The sequence below is a fragment of the Perognathus longimembris genome, chromosome 1 (assembly GCF_023159225.1).
Source record: "Perognathus longimembris pacificus isolate PPM17 chromosome 1, ASM2315922v1, whole genome shotgun sequence".
Lineage (NCBI taxonomy): Eukaryota > Metazoa > Chordata > Mammalia > Rodentia > Heteromyidae > Perognathus > Perognathus longimembris.
In genome coordinates, this window is record NC_063161.1 from 79,001,526 (window position 1) to 79,020,025 (window position 18,500).

Consider the following 18,500-nt stretch of genomic DNA (forward strand, 5'->3'; position numbering starts at 1 on the left):
AAAAATGCTGGGGTGGAGGCATGGCTCAAGTGGTGGAGACCAAGAGAGCTGAATAGGAGCATGACGCTTTTAGTTCAAGCCCCTGCACTGGCACAAAAAAGAAAGAAGGGATGAACCAGACTCCAGCCCTGTAAAGTAGGACAGGCTAAGAGCCCTCCGGATTGGGGTGTGGTGGGTGTAGGTGTGGCAGGAAAATCAAAAGGCTGAGCCTGTAGAGTTTGGAAAGGAAAATTCCCATGGAAAATTCCTGGGGGCTGCCTCCTGCCTTAGGAAATCCCTTTCTCCTAAGGAAATGATTTGACTTCTCTTCTGCTGGGCCTAGATCTCCCTCTTTCTGGCTTCAGGCTCCTGTTCTAGGCAGGGAAAGTACTAGAAGGGAAGTAGTTTCCACCCACCCTGTGGCAGTGCCCTGTGGCCATGGGTGGGGTGGGGGGTATACTCCCAGAGGAGTGAGAGGAACAAGTCCCAGAGCTGAGCCAATCTCTGCCAACCTTTTCAGCAACCCACACTACATACGAATGCTCACCATTGTGTCACTGCTGGTTATTGTTTCTTCTTTCCTCCTCTTTCCTTCTTTCTCCTCTTTTTTCTTTTATCCCCCTTCTCCTTTCTTCTTCCTTCTTTTGTGCCAGTACTGGGGCTTGAACTCAGGTCCTGGGCACTTGTCCCTTAGCTTTTTCAATCAAGGCTGGCGCTCTGCCACTTGGCCACAAGTCCGCTTGTGGGTTTTATTGGTTAATTGGAGATAATCTCAAGGACTTTACGGATCAGGCTGGCTTCAAACTAAGATTCTCCGACCTCAGCCTCTTCCGTATCTGGGATTAGATGTGTGAGCCAGCAGCACTCAGATAACTTATTTTTTAGATAGGGTCTCTAGTTTTGCCTGGGGCCAGCCTTAAACCACAACCCTTGGGTCAAAGGCCACCTACCCAGCAGGGACTACAGATAACATTCACTGTTAGGCTTGTAGAGGTGGGTGTTACTAATTCTTAGGTGTGTGCATGTCTGAAATCAGGGCTTGGGCACTGTCCTTTAGCCTTTTCCACTCAAGGCTGGTGCTCTACCACTTGAGCCAGAGTTCCACTTCTGGCTTTTTGCTGTGTAATCGGAGATAAAAGTTGCATGAAGTTTCCTGCCTAGGCTGGCTTCCAACTGCACTCCTCTGAGTTCAGCCTCCTGAGTAGTTAGGATTAGAGGTGAGCCATTGGCCCTGGCATCACTGATTTTGTGCAGACTGAGATAAACCTCAGTCTTCCTGATCTAGTAGCTAGGATTACAGACTCACACCATCTCATTAAGGTGGATCTCTCACTTGACAAGATTTCTTGCAAATGGTTAATTTATGAGTCTTTTTCTAATGAGTGAGGCTTGAAAAGGAGAATAAAAATGCAAGGAACCTACCTATTCAATGACAATGTTGTAAGGTCCCTCCTGGAGGGCTCCAAGCAGATGCCCCCACCTCATTAAGTCTCCACCCAGTTACCTGGGTAACCTGCAGACCCGGAGGCAGTTACCTCCCCTTTCCCTGAGGTCACATCCTAATCCACCTGGCCACACCCCTTGCCCCTGCCCTAGATAAAGCAGGGCTGGGTGGGGGTCGCGCCCTCTCTCTCTCCCTTCTCTCTGGCCATGGATCATCTTGGCCACAGGCCAGCAGTTCGGTAATAAACTTTCTCTCCTGCCTGAATACCGCGTGGCATTCTCCTTTACCGGCTACCTACTTTAAAAACCTAACAAATGCTTCTATCCAATTTTAAAAAGTGATTAGAGGGGCTGGGAATGTGGCCTAGTGGTAGAGTGTGAGCCTCATATAAATGAAGCCCTGGGTTTGATTCATCAGCACCACATATATAGAAAAAGGAAGTGGCACTGTGGCTCAAGTGGTAGAGAGCTACCTTGAGCAAAAAGAAGCCAGGGACAGTGCTCAGGCCCCGAGTTAAAAAGAAAGTGATTAGATGGATGTTCTTGGTTCACACCTGTATCCTAGCTATTCAAAAAGCTGTTCTGGAGGATTGGCAGCCCCACCAGTAAAGTTTGTGGGGCTCTTATCTCCAGTTAACCTCAAAAAACTGGAAGTGGAACTGCAACTTAAGAGTGATAGAGCACCAGCCTTGAGCAGAGAAGCTGAAGGAGCTTGACAGGCCCTGAGTTCAAGTCCTACAAACACACAAAACTGCTGTAGGGGGCTGGGGATATGGCCTAGTGGCAAGAGTGCCTGTCTCATATACATGAGGCCCTGGGTTCGATTCCCCAGAACCACATATACAGAAAATGGCCAGAAGTGGCGCTGTGGCTCAAGTGGCAGAGTGCTAGCCTTGAGCAAAAAGAAGCCAGGGACAGTGCTCAGGCCCTGAGTCCAAGCCCCAGGACTGGCAAAAAAACAAACAAACAAACAAAAAAAACTGCTATAGGGAATACAGCTGACTCCATCTTGACTAGGGAAACATAGTAGGAAATGTTGAGGGGAGTAGATTAGGTCAAACTGACCCAAAAAATCTGCTTTTGTAAATGGCTTGTTTAACTTGTTTGTTGTTTGCTCTACCCCCTACGTCAACCCCCTACATCTGTGCTATGCTTTTACCTTTATAAACCCCAATTTGAGGACTGCTCGGGGTCACTGTGTTAGCACCTGAGTCTGCACTGTGTCCCTGGACAGTCAGCCCGCTTTTCACTGTTGCAGTTTCATCTCCCAAGTCTATGCTGCATCCCTGGCCGGTCAGTTTCCTTTATGCTTCCCCAATAAATCCATCTTTTTGCTTGAGACTGTCTTTCAGTGGTGGACTCTTGGGAGGGATGGGAAATCCACTCCCTCGAACTCCCTAAATTTCTTACCCCGTAACAAAAACTAAAACCAAAAAACCCACAGTGGCATGCTTCTTTCTGGCCAGCAATGTAGCAGGACATCTTCACACTGTGGCCTCTGAAAACTGTCCCTGGCTCTTTGCATATGTGTTTCCTCATGTAAAGAATGAAGGCAACACAGCCAAATGTGCCACCCACTGTTAGTGACCCAGCTTCACTCCTGCAAAGCACCCACGCTCACCAGCAGCCCTGGGATTTTAGACGTGGATGTTTAGCCGGATATTTCCGGCTCTCAAAAAAATGCCCGTCCACTTGTGTCTACAGCTTATTTTGGCTGACCAACTGTTTGATAGTCAGGCCCTTTGCATCTATAAATGCATCATGTGGGCTATCCTTGTCCAGAATGGCTGTTTTTAAACATTCAGAATCATATTGGAGGTCATCATGAGCTAAATGTTCAGGGAAACCAATTTTAAAGCACAGAAAACTGTACGTTGGAGTCACTTGCTGTGGCTCAGGAGACTGAGAGGAGCCAGCCAGGCAGGAAAGTCTTTGAGACTCCTATCTCCAATTAACCAGCAAAAGAGCCAGAAGTGGAGCTATAGCTCAAGTGATAGTGTTGTGCTATCCATGAGAGAAAGGGCCAAGAAAGAGTGTGAGTGTGTGAGGCCATGTCCTTTTTTTTTTTTTTTGCCAGTCCTGTGGCTTGAACTCAGGGCCTGGAACTATCCCTGAGCCTTTTTACTCAAGGCTGGTGCTCTACCACTTGAGTCATAGCTCCACTTCTGATTTTTTCTTTTTGGTGGGTAATTGGAGATCAGAATCTCATGGGCTTTCCTGCTTGGGCTGGCTTCAAGCCTCAAATCTCAGCCTCCTGAGTAGCTAGGATTATAAGCATGAGTCACCAATGCCTGGCTCCTCAGTATTTTTAGTGACCATCCTACTGCTTTGCCCAGAACACAGGTGTATGTGTATCTTATTCTGGTGTATACTGTTGACACGTCTGTTTGAATCTGCTTTTCTACCTGACAGCACCTGGACAATACTTTTCTATAGACCCAGGTCAGAGCTCAGCCCAAGAGTGGCCCAGGCCAGTCCTTGCTTTCCCTTTGGCCCTTGTTCATGAAGAGTACAGACAGGAAGAAAGTAGGTGGAGGGAAAAGGATGGAAGCCTAGGATAGAGGCAGAGACAAATTTAGGCACGGTGAAAGCTACTGAATGCGGGGGGGGGGGGGGGGGAGTGAGGGGGAGCATGGAGGATGCGTAAGTGGAGGACACACAGCTCAGAATAGGGAGCCAGAGACTGAGCAGAGGCAGCATGTCTTGGGGCCCAAGGCTGAGGACAGGTCTGGAAGCCCAGAGATTCAACAAGCAAGGGCTGGAGCAACTGCTCTTCCCCATACACACCCAGGGGAACAAATGGCAGCTGGCATGTTGCCTTGGCTTAAGAGCCAGAACCACCTACTCCAGAAAAGGAGGCCTTTGACAACAGCTCTTCGCTCCCTTCTGGGTCTGATGCAGGGTGTCACCCTCTCCAACAAGCTACCTAGTCTACAACTTTCAAATCTGGAAGCCTGGGAGACTGCTGGGACATGGAGCTAGCTCCCTGCCAGCCTCTGCTCACTTGAGAGGCTGTGCAGGTAACAGAGTCACCTGAAAGATCCAAGCAAATCCCCTGTCCTCTGTAAGGAGACACTAGGTATTAGAAATGGCTTGGAATGTTGGGGTATCCCGTAGGAATAAGGACTCCAGTTTGATAGGATAGGCAACATTTAATTCTGCAGAAGGGTACACCATCAACCAAAAATTTGGCAAGCAAGCACACACTTCAGGCAGGCTGCTTCCTCTATTTATTGCTAATGCAGTAGTCCCTACCCCTCTGCTTGGATTGGCCTGGCTCAGGTTCACAGCTACTAATGATTGGTTAATTTGGTAGGATGCATTTACATAAAGTGGCCATTAAAAGACTTTGAGAGCTGAGTGTTGGAGGCTCATACCTGTAATCCTAGCCATTCAGGAGGCTGGGGTCTGAGGATCATGGTTCAAAGCCAGCCTGGGCAGGAAAGTCTGTGAGGCTCTTACCTCCAATTAACCACCAGAAAACTAGATGTAGAGCTGCACCTCCAAGTGGTAGAGCGCTAGCTAGTCTTGAGCAAAATGCTTAGGGGAAGTGTTCCAGCCCAGAATTCAAGCCCTACGTCAAAAGAAAAAAAATTAACAGTACACAATTACTCTCAAAACATACACACTCTGCTATTTGAACAATTTAAGGTGTATCTTGACTCCTCTTCAAAACATACACTTGAACAATCTGAGGTGTGGGGTTTTTTTTTTTTTTTTTTGGCTTAAACTCAGGGAATTAAAGATAAGAGTCTCATGGAGGACTAGGAATCTGGCTTAGTGGTAGAGTGCTTGCCTGGGCATGCACGAAGCCCTGGGTTTGATTCATCGGCATCAAATGTACAGAAAACACTGGAAGTGGTGCTGTGGCTCAAGTGGTAGAGCACTAGCCTTGAGTAAAAAGAAGCTCAGGAACAGTGCTCAGGCCCTGAGTTCAAGCCCCACAACTGGCAAAAAAAAAAAAAAAAAAAGAAAGAGTCTCATGGACTTTCCTGCCCAAGCTGGCTTTGAACCAGGATCCTTAGATCTCAGCTGAGTAGCTAGGATTACAGGCCTGAGCCTTTGACACCTGGCTAAAGCAGGACCTTTCACCTAGTAAGGACTGTTTCTAGGGAACGCTGCCATTCAAAGACAAAGGAGGCTTTTCAATATTCCCATTGGGCCAGGCCAAGTGAGTATTCCTGTAACCTCAGAGTTTGGGAGGTTGGATCACTGTTCATGGCCAGATTGGGAAAGTTAGCCTAAGAACATATCTGAAGAACAAACTAAAAGCAAATGGGCTGGAAGTGTTGCTCAGGTCGTAAGGTACCTGCTTCACTAGTGCAAAGCCTTGAGTTCAGAATCAGTTGTGAGGTACATACCATTTAAAAGACCATGAAGACCCCACTACATATCCATCAAAATGGCTAAACAAATTTTTTGTTGTTTTTTTGCCAGTCCTGGTGAGGTGCCAGACTTTGAAGTCAGGCCCCACCACGTGAACCCCATTTTAGAATCGAACCCTGAGCCAATCAGATTTGTACCTGTGTTCTAATCTTGCTTGCACAGCTGATTGTTGTAACCTTGTTCTTTGCCTTTATAAGCCCTGTGTAATCACAGCTCGGGGCTTCCTCCTAATCTCCGCTGTGTCTGTGGGTAGGACGAGGCCCGAGTTGGCAGCTCGTTAAATAAAGCCTTGCCTTGCTTTTGCATTTCGGAGTGTCTGAATCTCGGTGGTCTTCTTGGGGGTGGTCTTGCAACTTGGCACAACACTGGGACTTAAGACTCAGGGCCTGAGCACTGTCCCTGGCTTCTTTTTGCTCAAGGCTAGCACTCTACCACTTGAGCCACAGCGCCACTTCTGGCTTTTTCTATATATGTGGTGCTGAGGAATCAAACCCAGGGTTTCATGCATTCAAGGCAAGCACTCTACCACTAAGCCATATTCCCAGCCCCCAAATGGCTAAAATTTAAAAACTGATCACTGTTAGAAATAGTTCAGGATGTTGAGTGTCACATGTCAAAAGGAACTGGGTAAGGCAAAGTTTACTTCTGTAGAAGGGTGAGTATGGGCCAAAATTCTGGCAAGAAAGCTCACAAAGCAGGCAGGTTGCTCCTTTTTTTATCCCTAACAGCAGGCCCCACCCCTCTGCTCACAGTGGCTTTCAGGCTCACAGGCTGCAAAAAGATATGGCTTAACAGAATGTAATTAAAAGTCATAGAGCTTCTAACAGGATGTTTTAATTAAACTGCTCAGGAAAAGGATGTAAGCAACTAAAATGTGCCTAACCAGGGTCAAGCCACCTGGCCAAAGCAAGAACCCTTCAGAAAAACAATTCTCTCAAGATTAACAGATAGGAAGCAAACTACTTGGGTAGAAAAGCTATTCTTCTCACACCATTGCATTGATGGGGGAGGGAGGATTTTGAGCAACAGAACTCTGCATGTCTGTGGGAAAGCCTCCTGATGTCTGTAATATGGAGGTCACATCTGGCCAGCACCATCATTGGCTGTTGAGGGGTGTCAGATTGACTCCATCTCAGATTAGTTAAAGAGAGCAGAAGCCCACTCCATCTTCACTAAGATATCCCCCGCCCTATCCAGGGAAGTTCCTTGGCTGTGATAAGATTGTGTAAACTGCTTGACCACCTGAGTAGTGGAACGTTCAAGGTTAAACCTGTGCCCTCCCATGAGTAGGTGTATCCGCCTGCATGTGAGCCCCGCCAAATCCATGCACCAAGCCTAACTAAAGTGATAGGTTGGTTCAAACAGTTGCTATGAGGCAGATTGTAACTCCATTGGCCACCTGAGAGTGATCTGGCATTCTCTGTAAGTGTTGTAACCTCACTGGCCACCTTCGTGTGGCAAGCTTGACCAGGTGGTGTATGCCTTTATAACCCGACCCCAAGCATGGGCGGGGGCACACGGTCCCAGCTCCCGAGTCTGGGCTGTGACCCTGGCCAGCCAGCCTGCTTTTTACGGCCGTGGTCCCAGCTCCTGAGTCTGGGCTGTGACGTGACCCTGGCCGGTCAGTATACTTTTTACTTCTCCAATAAATCCATCTTTTTACTTGAGACTTTCTCTGAGTGGTGGACTCTTGGAGGGATGGGGGATTTCACCCTCCCCCCTCAGACCCCTTTACAATGTGGTCCCCTCCCTTGGGGGGACCCCCATTACATTTGGTGCATTGGCCGAGAAGAGTCCTTAACTGAAGTGCCAGACTTTGAAGTCAGGCCCCACTTTACCACATGAACCCCATTTTACCACGTGAACCCCATTTTAGAATTGAACCCTGAGCCAATCAGATTTGTACCTGTGTCCTAATCTTGCTTGCTTGAACAGCTGATTGTTGTAACCTTGTTCTTTGCCTTTATAAGGCCTGTGTAATCACAGCTCGAGGCTTCCTCCTAACCTCCGCTGTGTCGGTGGGTAGGACGAGGCCCGAGTTGCAGCTCGCTTAAATAAAGCCTTGCCTTGCTTTTGCATTTCGGAAATGTCTGAGTCTCGGTGGTCTTTTTGGTGGTGGTCTTGCGACTTGGCACAACATTTGGGGTTTCGTCCGGGATGGCCCCAGAGACCCCCGAGACCCCAGACTCCGAAGGTAAGAAAATAGGGCAGTTCATTCTGTGTGTCTGTGTCTGTGTGATTTGTAGTTTTTTCTGTTTAGGCGAGCCACTTGAATCTGAACCTGTAGGTAGTGAAGGACCAGCCGGAGTGGACACACTCATATGGGCAGTCCTGGGGGACTTGGGGGACACCTCAAGCCCTCCACAGGGGGCTCAGGCTTCCCACTACTACCCTGAACCTGAAGGACTGGACCGAGAGGCCCTTCTAATGGGTGTCCGTCTAGTCCACTCTATATTTGGGGTTGTCTGGTCCCGCTCCTACACAGGAACGGGAGAGAGAGAGCTTCAAGACTGTGTGGTCTGCCCCCTCACAGGGGCAGGAGAGACACAGTGAGACTGTGTGGTCTGCCCCCTCACAGGGGCAGGAGAGGCACAGTGAGATTGTGTGGTCTGCCTCCTCACAGGGGCAGGAGAGACACAGTCAAACCTATAAGCCGTGGCTCCCTAAGTCTGTCTGTAAGTGTTGTCTGGTCTTTGTGCCTGTGATTATTTTTGTGTGTTTCTTTCTTGCACTGTGCCTGACTGACAAACGGATGATGGGGAACGTTCCTTCCACTCCCCTGGACTTGACTTTAGCTCACTGGAAAGATGTACAAGTGACAGCCCACAATCAATCAGTGAGAATGTCCGCAAAAAAGAACTCTAGGGGGACCCCCACCCAGCCTTCTTAAGCAGAAAATTGTTTGGTGCGCTAAAATGTTTTACTAAGACTAAAAATGTTTTACTAAAACTATCAAGCCCTGGAAAATGAGGCTGGAGAATGCTAAAATCATTTGTTAAAGGTTTTTGTCTTAAAATGTACGGCCGATGCTTATTCAGTGCGCTTTAAGATCTTTTGAAAATGTGTGTGTGCATGTGTGAGTGTGAACATGTTCAAGACTGCAGTATGATGCAAAACTAAGTTTAAATTCAAAGGTCTTCATGCCATGCAGTAACTGGGACTGAAGAAGAAAAAAAAAAAAGAGGCTCTTTTGAAACAAGCAGCCCGTAAGCAAAGGGCGGCACCTGGTTTCAGATTGCCTGTGAGCTTCAGTTTTTCCGATGCAGATAAAAGTTAGTGTTGTGTTAGTGTTAAAGAGGCTTTGGAAATCAAGAATACATTTCTAGATAAGAAATTTGGAAGTAAAATTGTCCTAAATAATTATTGCAAAGTGAAAAAAGGAGAATTATGGCTACCAAAATGTTTAATTGCCATTCCAGCTTCTTTGTAGGTTTTTTGTAACAGTTTCCAGCAGGCCCACAGAGAAGCACAGGTGATTCCTACAAGTTTGTCAAGTTCTAATACTGACCCTTAATAAGTTCCAGGTAAGAGAGCATGCTTAAAAACTACTTCTGTGTGGACCACCTTGTTGCTTATAATTGGAGTAAAGTGGCCCCTTATAAGACTCATTGATCTGAATCTGCGGTTTGAAGCCAGCCCGGGCAAAGAAAGGTCCCTGTGAGAGACTTGTCTCTAATCAGCCAGCAGAGTGCTGGGAATGGAGTGGTGTGGAGCTCAAAAGTGGTACGGTGCTAGTCTTGAGCTGGAGAGCTGAGGGACAGCACTCAGGCCCTGAGTCCAAGTCCAGTGGAAAGTCACTCCTCCTGGGACAAAAGTGATGGAGCATCCAGAGGCAGTAAGCCACTGCTTGGATGGCAGAGATGGTGTCAGATCCTAGAGTCACTACTGTTGGCCTTTCAAAAGTTAATCAAAGCCGGGAAGTCCTAGAAGAATAGTTCATAAGCATGCCTTTCCAATGCCCATGTCTGTCTACTGGGCAGGAATTTGCCAGTCATCTGTGATAGTGGTTAGTAAGGGTAAGTTTGTCAAATGAGAGGACAGATTAAAATCTCACCCCCCGCATTTACTCAAAGCCCTGACTGGCAGTGAGAATTTTAAGCTCATACATCTGTTTAGTAAAGAAAGCTTGTAGACCTGAGATTGTGTCCTTATTGAGATCTGTTAAAGGCCTGCAAAGGTATACTGTTAAAAATTGCAAGACCTGTCAGCTTGCCAATGCCCCCAATCAACAGATTACTAAAGGAGCTCGCCTCTGTGGGAATAGGCCAGGCGTGTATTGGGAAGTAGATTTCACAGAAATTACAAATATTTGCTAGTTTTTGTAGACACCTTTTCAGGATGGGTTGAAGCCTATCCAACAAAGCATGAGACTGCGAATGTAGTGGCTAAGAAGATCCTGGAAGAAATCCTACCCAGGTATGGCTTCCCATCCACCATTGGGTCAGACAATGGACAGGCTTTCGTCTCAAAAGTAAGTCAGGGAATAGCTGCAGCACTGGGGACGGATTGGAAATTGCATTGTGCTTATAAACCCCAGAGTGCAGGACAGGTAGAGAAAATGAATTGGACTCTAAAAGATATGATTCTGCTTCTGTCCCTACCCCCCATTTATTCAGACCAGGGCACTGAAATCCTAAGAACCACGGTGGAAAGGAACCCTAGACGGCATCGCCACTTGGGTTCATTGCTTCCACGCCAGGCCAGCTGACCCCTTTGCCCTGGATGACAACTACCGTGGTGGAACATGGGAGGTCTCCAAGCACCCAACTCAGCTGCTTCGCCTTCGCCTCAAGAAAAGAAAGTTAGACTGAATATTGTTATAATTTTCTTTTTGCCTTCTTTCCTTACTACCCTGGCTAGTGTTAGTTATTTTGGCAGCTCACTCCAAAGTGAGGTGACCCCTTTATTTTAGGTAGTTCAGGGCTTGCTCAGGAATACGGGTATAGCCACCCGACCCTTAGAGCACAGTTGAGAAGTTTATGTATTATTTTGTTGCTTACATTTGGATACTAAACACTATACAGCTAATGGTAAGTCTGTATAGCTGAAAGTTAATTTTCAGTTTGCAGTAATCCTGCAGTCCCTTGGTAAAGTAGACTAAAGTTATAGGTTCCTGGCTAGGTAAGGTCAACGCCCCTGAGTCAGCCTGAAGAAGTTACAGAAGATGGATGATCTTCACCCATCAGCCCCCCTTTAAAACCGAGGGACCAAGTTGTTTTTGGGAAGCTGAGGGCAGGATAAAGTAGAGGCATGCAAAACAGAGGTACAGAAACTGTACTTGTAAGAAATTGTGACAAGCCCTTTGGTTACTACATTGGGCCCTACTGGCCCATGCCTTACCTCTATGTCATCCCCTAGACATGCAAGCCATTGAAATGGACAGAATGGAGCCATGATTGGCTCCCAAGGTACCAAAAAGAAAAAGGGGGAAATGAAGTGCCAGACTTTGAAGTCAGGCCCCACTTTACCACATGAACCCCATTTTACCACGTGAACCCCATTTTAGAATCGAACCCTGAGCCAATCAGATTTGTACCTGTGTCCTAATCTTGCTTGCTTGAACAGCTGATTGTTGTAACCTTGTTCTTTGCCTTTATAAGGCCTGTGTAATCACAGCTCGAGGCTTCCTCCTAACCTCCGCTGTGTCTGTGGGTAGGACGAGGCCCGAGTTGCAGCTCGCTTAAATAAAGCCTTGCCTTGCTTTTGCATTTCGGAAATGTCTGAGTCTCGGTGATCTTGCGACTTGGCACAACATAACCACCTTCTATTTTGGGGGAAGACGCCCAGGTGAAGAAAAGAAATCTCCGGAGGTATAGGTGTATATGTCTGAGCTTGGTTGACCAATCTGTTTCTGTGTCTGTATCTGTGTCTGTAAAGGCCGTCTGCAGGGCCACCTGAGTGGGCCCCTCCATAAGAGTGTGCTGGAAAGTACACTGGCTGGAAAGACCCACTTTGTTACAATTAAATGTAGGCTTAAGGTTTGCCCTGCAGGAGTTCAAATCCTAGATTTAGTCCAACTTAAACACCTACATCCACCCAAAGGACTTGCACTCAAATGCTTACAGTAACATTATTGAAACTGGAGCTGGAAAACCCAAGCATCCATCAGCTGGGTGAATGGACAAAAAAAATTGTGGTATATCCATTCAATGTATACCACACTGCAGTAAAAATGTTAATGGTCTAGAAAAGCATGAGGCAACATTGATCAGACTCAGGAAGGAAGGTGACAGCATGAAAGGCAGGCTAAATATGAGAACATGACAAAGGTACAAGGTTGGTGTGTGTGTTCTGGGTGCTCTACCAGAGCTTCTTTTGCTCAAGACTGGTGCTCTAACACTTGAGCCATAGCTCCACTTACAGCTTTTATAGTAGTTAATTGGAGGTAAGGGTCTCATGGACTCTGATGTCCTACAGGTCTCAAACTGCAAACCACAGATCCTCAGATCCCATCCTCTTGAGTAAGAGGACAGGTTTGAGCCACTGGTTTGTGGTTTGCCCTGGGCAAGGGCTGAGGGTAGGAAGAACCACAACAGAACAAAAAAATCCCCCTGGGTTGATTGCATAACTATATACTTGCCAAAAATAACCAAAATTCACATTTAAAGTGGACCAGTTTCACTGTATAAAAATTAAATGTGAATAGATTGATCTAAAGAGAGACTTGCCTGACACTGGTGGCTCATACCTGTAATCCTAGCTATTCAGGAGGCTGAAACCTGAAGACTATCATTCAAAGGCAGTCCCAAGAAGACAAATCCAAAAGATTCGTATCTCCAGTGAACCAGCAAAAAGCTTCAAGTGTGGCTCAACTGGTAGCCTTGAGCACAAAAGCTGAGGCAGCACTAAGGCCTCTCTCTCTCTCACACACACACACACACACGCATACGCACACACACATTCAAAACTAAAATTGGGGCAGCTATTTATGAGGCAAAGTCAGGAGGACTGAAAGTTCAAAACCAGTTGAATAAGACTACATCTTACAGGTGTGAGCCAGCGGTTCACACCTAGCTACTTAGGAGGCTGAGATAGGAGGATCATGGTTTTAAGATAGGCCAAACAGGAAAGTCTTCATAACTCCTACCTTGAATAAACTACTCAAAAAGCTGAAGTGGAGCTGTGGTTTAAGTGGGAGAGTGCTAGCTTTGAGCAAAAAAGCTCAAGGACTGTGCTCAGGGCCTGATTTCAAGTCCCCAAGACCCTAACAAAAATAAAGCAGGCAATGAAGGCTGATAATTGACTATATAATCCAAGCTATTAAGAAAACATAGATAGGGACTGGGAATATGGCCTAGTGGCAAGAGAGCTTGCCTCGTATACATGAAGCCATAGGTTCGATTCCCCAGCACCACATATATAGAAAATGGCCAGAAGTGGTGCTGTGGCTCAAGTGGCAGAGTGATAGCCTTGAGCAAAAGGAAGCCAGGGACAGTGCTTAGGCCATGAGTCCAAGGCCCAGGACTGGCAGGGAAAAAAAAAAAAAAAATATGCTGGGCTGGGGATATGGCCTAGTGGCAAGAGAGCTTGCCTCATATACATGAGGCCCTGGGTTCGATTCCCCAGCACCACATATACAGAAAACGGCCAGAAGTGGCGCTGTGGCTCAAGTGGCAGAGTGCTAGCCTTGAGCAAAAAGAAGCCAGGGACAGTGCTCAGGCCCTGAGTCCAAGGCCCAGGACTGGCAAAAAAAAAAAAAAAAAAATGCTTAAGAAAACATAGATAAGGGCTGGGAATGGGCTTTGTGGTAGAGTGCCAGCGTAGCAAGCATGAAGCCCTGGGTTTAATTCATCAGTACCATATAAACAGAAAAAGCTGGAAGTGACACTTTGGCTTAAGTGGTAGAGTGCTAGCCTTGAACAAGAAGCTCATGGACAGTGCTCAGGCCCTGAGTTCAAGCCTCAGGACTGGCAAAAACAAAACAAAACAAAGCCCAGATAGGATAACCTTGGTCTGAGGCAAAAAAAGTAAAGGACTGGAAATGTGGTTTAAGTGGCAAAGCACCTATTCAAGATCCTGGGTCCCATCCCAAATACCATTAAAAAATTAAAAAGTAATAAAAAGTTGACTGTTGGGGTGGAAAAGAAAAAATATTTCCCCTAAAAAAAAAGTGAACAGAAAAGGAGGAAGTAAAGATAAGAGTTGATAAAAGATCAGTGCAGAATTTCAAGATTAGATATGAAGAAACTCCACAAAGAGAACAGAGAAACAGAGAGGAAACCCTGAAGAACCAAAACAGAACCAACTTTTCGGATGTAAGGGCAGAGCCTGGCCAGACTCACTCTTGAGAAATTTCAGTTTCTAGAATAAAGAAATGATTGTGGGGCTGGGAATATGGCCTAGTGGCAAGAGTCCTTGCCGCATATACATGAAGCCCTGGGTTGGATTCCTCAGCACCACATATATAGAAAAGGCCAGAAGTGGCACTGTGACTCAAGTGGTAGAGTGCTAGCCTTGAGCAAAAGAAGCCAAGGACAGTGCTCAGGCCCTCAGTCCAAGCCCCAGGACTGGCAAAAAAAGAAAAAAGAAATGATTGTGCCCAGCACTGGCGGCTCACACTTATAATCCTAGCTACTCAAGAGGACTGAGTTCTGAGGATGGTGGCTCAAAGCCAGCCTAGACAGGAAAATTTTAAAGAGACTCTATCTCCAATTAACCCACAAAAAGCTGGGATTGGCTGAGAATGTGACATAGTGGTAGAGCGCTAGCCTTGAGCAAAAGAAGCCCAGGGATAGTGCCCAGGCCCCAGGACTGGCAAAAAAGAAAAAAGAAAAATATCTGGGGTGGAGGTGTGGCTCAAGTGGCAGAGCATCATATATGAGTGAACAAGTCACAAGGGCTTTAGGCTCAGAGTTCAAGCTTCAAAGAAAAGAGTGAAAGCACAGAGATGCCTACAAAACTACAACTATTAAGCTTCCCAAAGCAATATAATACAGCTGTCTTCAAAATTCCAAGGGAAAATTTTGGGTTGAAGAATTTATTATCTAGTTATGAGACATTAAAATTAAAGGTACTTAGGTCAGAAGTAGAGCATCATTCCTGTTACTCACTAGTTACCTGGGTGTTGGAAATTGGAAAAATTGGGATTCCCAGCCAGCCTAGGCAAACATTATCCAATTCCCATTTCAACCAACAAGCTGGGTGTGGTGTAAGAGTTTGTAATCCCTGCTACGCAAGAGGATTTGGCTTCAAGGATGGCCCTGGGCAAAAATCAATAAGTAATCTGGAAAATAACCTATTTGAGAAAGTGTTAAAGGGCTGGAGGCATGGCTCAAGTAGTGGAGCCTACTACTTAAACCCCAGTATGGTCAAAAGTAAGAGACTAATTAATTGAGTATTTTTAGCCAGGCACTGGTGGCAGCTCACTCTGGCTTTTGAGAACATGCCAGCTGAAGGGCTGGAGATGTGTTCCAGCTCTGACTAGTTCAGAAGACCAGCATGAGCCCTGGAACATTGCTCTAAGCATAGCGGCAAAGCGTACATGAGCTCTAGATTACCTCCCTCACTCTGTAGCCATTTCCAGCCAGGCCAGAGGGGGATGGCACTTCCTTATAACGTAGAAGGCCTGTGAACTGAGGCAAATGCAGTACTTCATGTGCCCAAGGGGCTGCGCTGTGACTGGCACAAATGTTTCCTTTACAGGAAGGGCTATACTGTGACAGATGCAAACATGATCCTTCATGCCACGATTAGTCCAAACATCTTGCCACATACCTGCTTGGAGCCTTTTTTTTTTTTTTTTTTTAACCCTGTTCCTGGGTTTTGAACTCTGGGCCTGGACACTGTCCCTGAGCTTTTGTGCTTAAGGCTAGCACTCTACCACTCATGCCAGAGATCCACTTAGGCTTTCTGTAGTTAACTGGAGATGGGAGTCACAGACTTTCCTGCCTAGGCTGGCTTCGAACCGTGATCCTCAGATGTCAGCCCTTTGAGTAGCTAGGATTATAGGCATGAGCCACCAATACCAGGCTCACAATTTCGAACTAGAGCAAAAGCCCACAGCAAGCTGAGTGGTAATGGACATAATATCCTAGTGTGGCAGGCTGTTCTGGAATGTGGTCTCCTGACATGACCTTCACCTGTCCCTATGAAGGAAGGGCAGCTGCTCCAGGCTGCAAGTTGGTGGCAGCAAATGCACAATGGGGGACAGCTGGACGAGCTCAGCCAGGAGTGCTGTGACTCACACGCTGCTTTGTTCTTGGTGGGCCCCTGGAGAGAGGCCCAGGAGTCACTGTCATATTACGCAGTTCCCCTAGGCCTGGGAGTCGCCATGCCCCCAGTGAAGGGCATCCAGATTCCAGGGAGGGCCAGTGCATAGGAAGCATACGGTGTATGAAGATGCCAATCTCATATCCCTCAGCCGCGGTTCTCAACTCCCTTCTCGACTTAGCTTGAGCTGAGGATCTCATACTCTTTCAATCAAGATGGCACCCTACCACTTGAGCCTCATCTCTACCTCCAGCTTTTTTGTGGTTAATTGGAGATTAAGAGTCCCACATACTTTTCTGGTTTCCAACTGGGATCCTCAGATCTTAGCCTCCTGAGTAGCTAGGACTATATGCATGAGCCACCAGTACCTGGCTATTTACCTTTTTCTTTTTGCCAGTTCTGGGGCTTGGACTCAGGACCTGAGCACTGTCTCTGACTTCTTTTTGCTCAAGGCTAGCACTCTACCACTTGAGCCACAGCACCACTTCCAGCCTTTTCTGTTTATGTGGCGCTGAGGAATCGAACCCAGGGCTTCAAGCATACTAGGTGAGCACTCTGTCACCAAGCCACATTCCCAGCCCTATTTATTTTCTTTTTAGCACTAGAATTTGGACCCAGGGCCTCAACCTTACAGGAGGGTACTCTTTCACTTAGCCACGCCCTGGACTTTAGTTTTTGGAACTAGGATCATAAGCACACACCAACAAACCTGGCCTAGCACATGTCAGGTTCTGAGTACAAACTCAGTTCCAGCAACAAATTAACAGGTGAATGGCTACAGAGGTAAGTACATGGCAGAGTGTATGATTCACAGAGCTGTGTACAGAGACTGCTGAGGCTGGGCCAACGAATAGGCTCTGTGCTAAGTAAGGGGTTGGACGTGGGAGGCCACGCGCGCCACCCTCCAGCTGGACAAGGCAGATTTGGGGAGTGACACTGAGATAGAAAGTGGGTGCCTGGGGCTGGCGACAGGGGAAGGGCTGATGATGAATGGTGTGTGGGTGATGGGAAAGCCATTACAACTCACACATCTGAATGCTAAAGATAGTCTGGCGCCACCACTCAGGTGGGCTTTAGGAACTCTGACACCTGGAGCCTAGCACAGAGGCTCCATCATTTGCTGATGACCTGAGTAGATTTCAGCGAATTCCAAAAAACCTGCAGAGATCCTGTGTGCGGACTGACCCTGAGCAGGCTAAGTGAGGTTCTCCCTAGCACACAGCGCCAGACTAGGCCAGAACATGAAGAAACCGGACAGCCCTGCTGGTCCCTTTTCCCAGGTTTCCCCCTTCACCTGGCCAGACAGCCAAACCAATGCCTGTGTGTCCCTCAGCGTGTTATCTTCTCAGCCAACAGGACAGTTGGGTACAGGGCAGGGGCAAAGCCACTGGGGGTGCTGACTGCCCTTGGATGAAGGCAAAGGACCTACTATCTACATTGCCTACTATCTACATAGGTTTCTTGGTGGTGGTGGTGCTGCTGGCTGTGTCATGGCAGCAGGGTGGGTCTTCCAGTCCTTCACAGAGATGGAACACGGGCACCTGGTGGGAAGGGCACTAATGCAATGCTTTGGGCATTGGACACAGGCAAAGGAAGGGGGCTTCAGAGAGCAGGGGCTGCAGTTCTACCCAACTGTAGCCTTCCCCCTAGGATGTTCGGGGTGACCCTGCCAGCCCCCTAGGGCCAGCTTGTGTGATGTGGGACTCCTGCCACCTGGTGTCCTGAGGACACTGCAGTGGGCAGGGCTGGCAGGATGCAGGGAGCACAGCCTGGCGTCCCAGGGGTGGACACTGTGAAGCTAATTCCCACCATGTCCATTCATGAGTGAAGTCTGTATCAAGTAACTAAATAAATATTTTAATTCTGCAAAGACCAAAAAACACAGGGTAGTATCTGCTGGGAATGCAGCCTTTCCAGTGGTGATGGCATGAACGGCAGCTCGCGGTGTCACTCACACTCCACTTGGAGGGTGTCTCAGGCACTTGGGTGTGGAAGGGAGTAGGGTCCGGCATCTGCCATTGCCGGCACGGGGCGAGGCATGGGCCTCTATGATGGTGCCCGTGTGCCCAGCTCTGCTTTTCTGAGCTGGGAAACATTTTACCATCCGGGTGGGTGGCAGCAAGGCGCAGACATTTACCCCGCTAGCATCCGCCACAGCCTATGGGTGCCGTCTGCAAGGAACCCAGCTGAGATGAGGCAGGGTTGACAGGCCCCCCCACGGATGGCCAGGGCATCCAGAGTGTAGTCACGGGGTCACCCTAGCTGTGGCCTGCACATGCTGTAGGAGTTGCTCACAGTAGGCTGCCGAGCGGTGCTTGTGGACCACGGCCTCTGTCTCCCGTACCAGGAGCTCCGGGAACAAGACGCTGCCCTCTTTGAGGACCTCTGCAAAACAGGAAAGCCTGGAAGTGGCAGGAGCTGACAGCAGCCCTGTGAACAGCTGGCCTCATAGGGAGAAGTCCTCACGGGGTCCTCAGGGCCCA

At 47.7% G+C, this 18,500-nt stretch overlaps 1 protein-coding gene across 2 annotated transcripts in view; it reads right to left on the bottom strand.

Moving 5' to 3' along the window:
* Nucleotides 1-17,853: 17,853 nt before the first annotated feature.
* The window catches only part of Dnaaf5 (dynein axonemal assembly factor 5), a 34,783-nt gene continuing 34,136 nt past the window's right edge, over nucleotides 17,854-18,500 (bottom strand). For both annotated transcript variants that reach the window (XM_048330688.1, XM_048330677.1), the window contains one exon: nucleotides 17,854-18,402. In XM_048330688.1, the coding sequence (XP_048186645.1) occupies nucleotides 18,263-18,402 (140 nt within the window). In that variant the 3' untranslated portion in view covers nucleotides 17,854-18,262. The remainder of the gene's footprint in view (nucleotides 18,403-18,500) is intronic.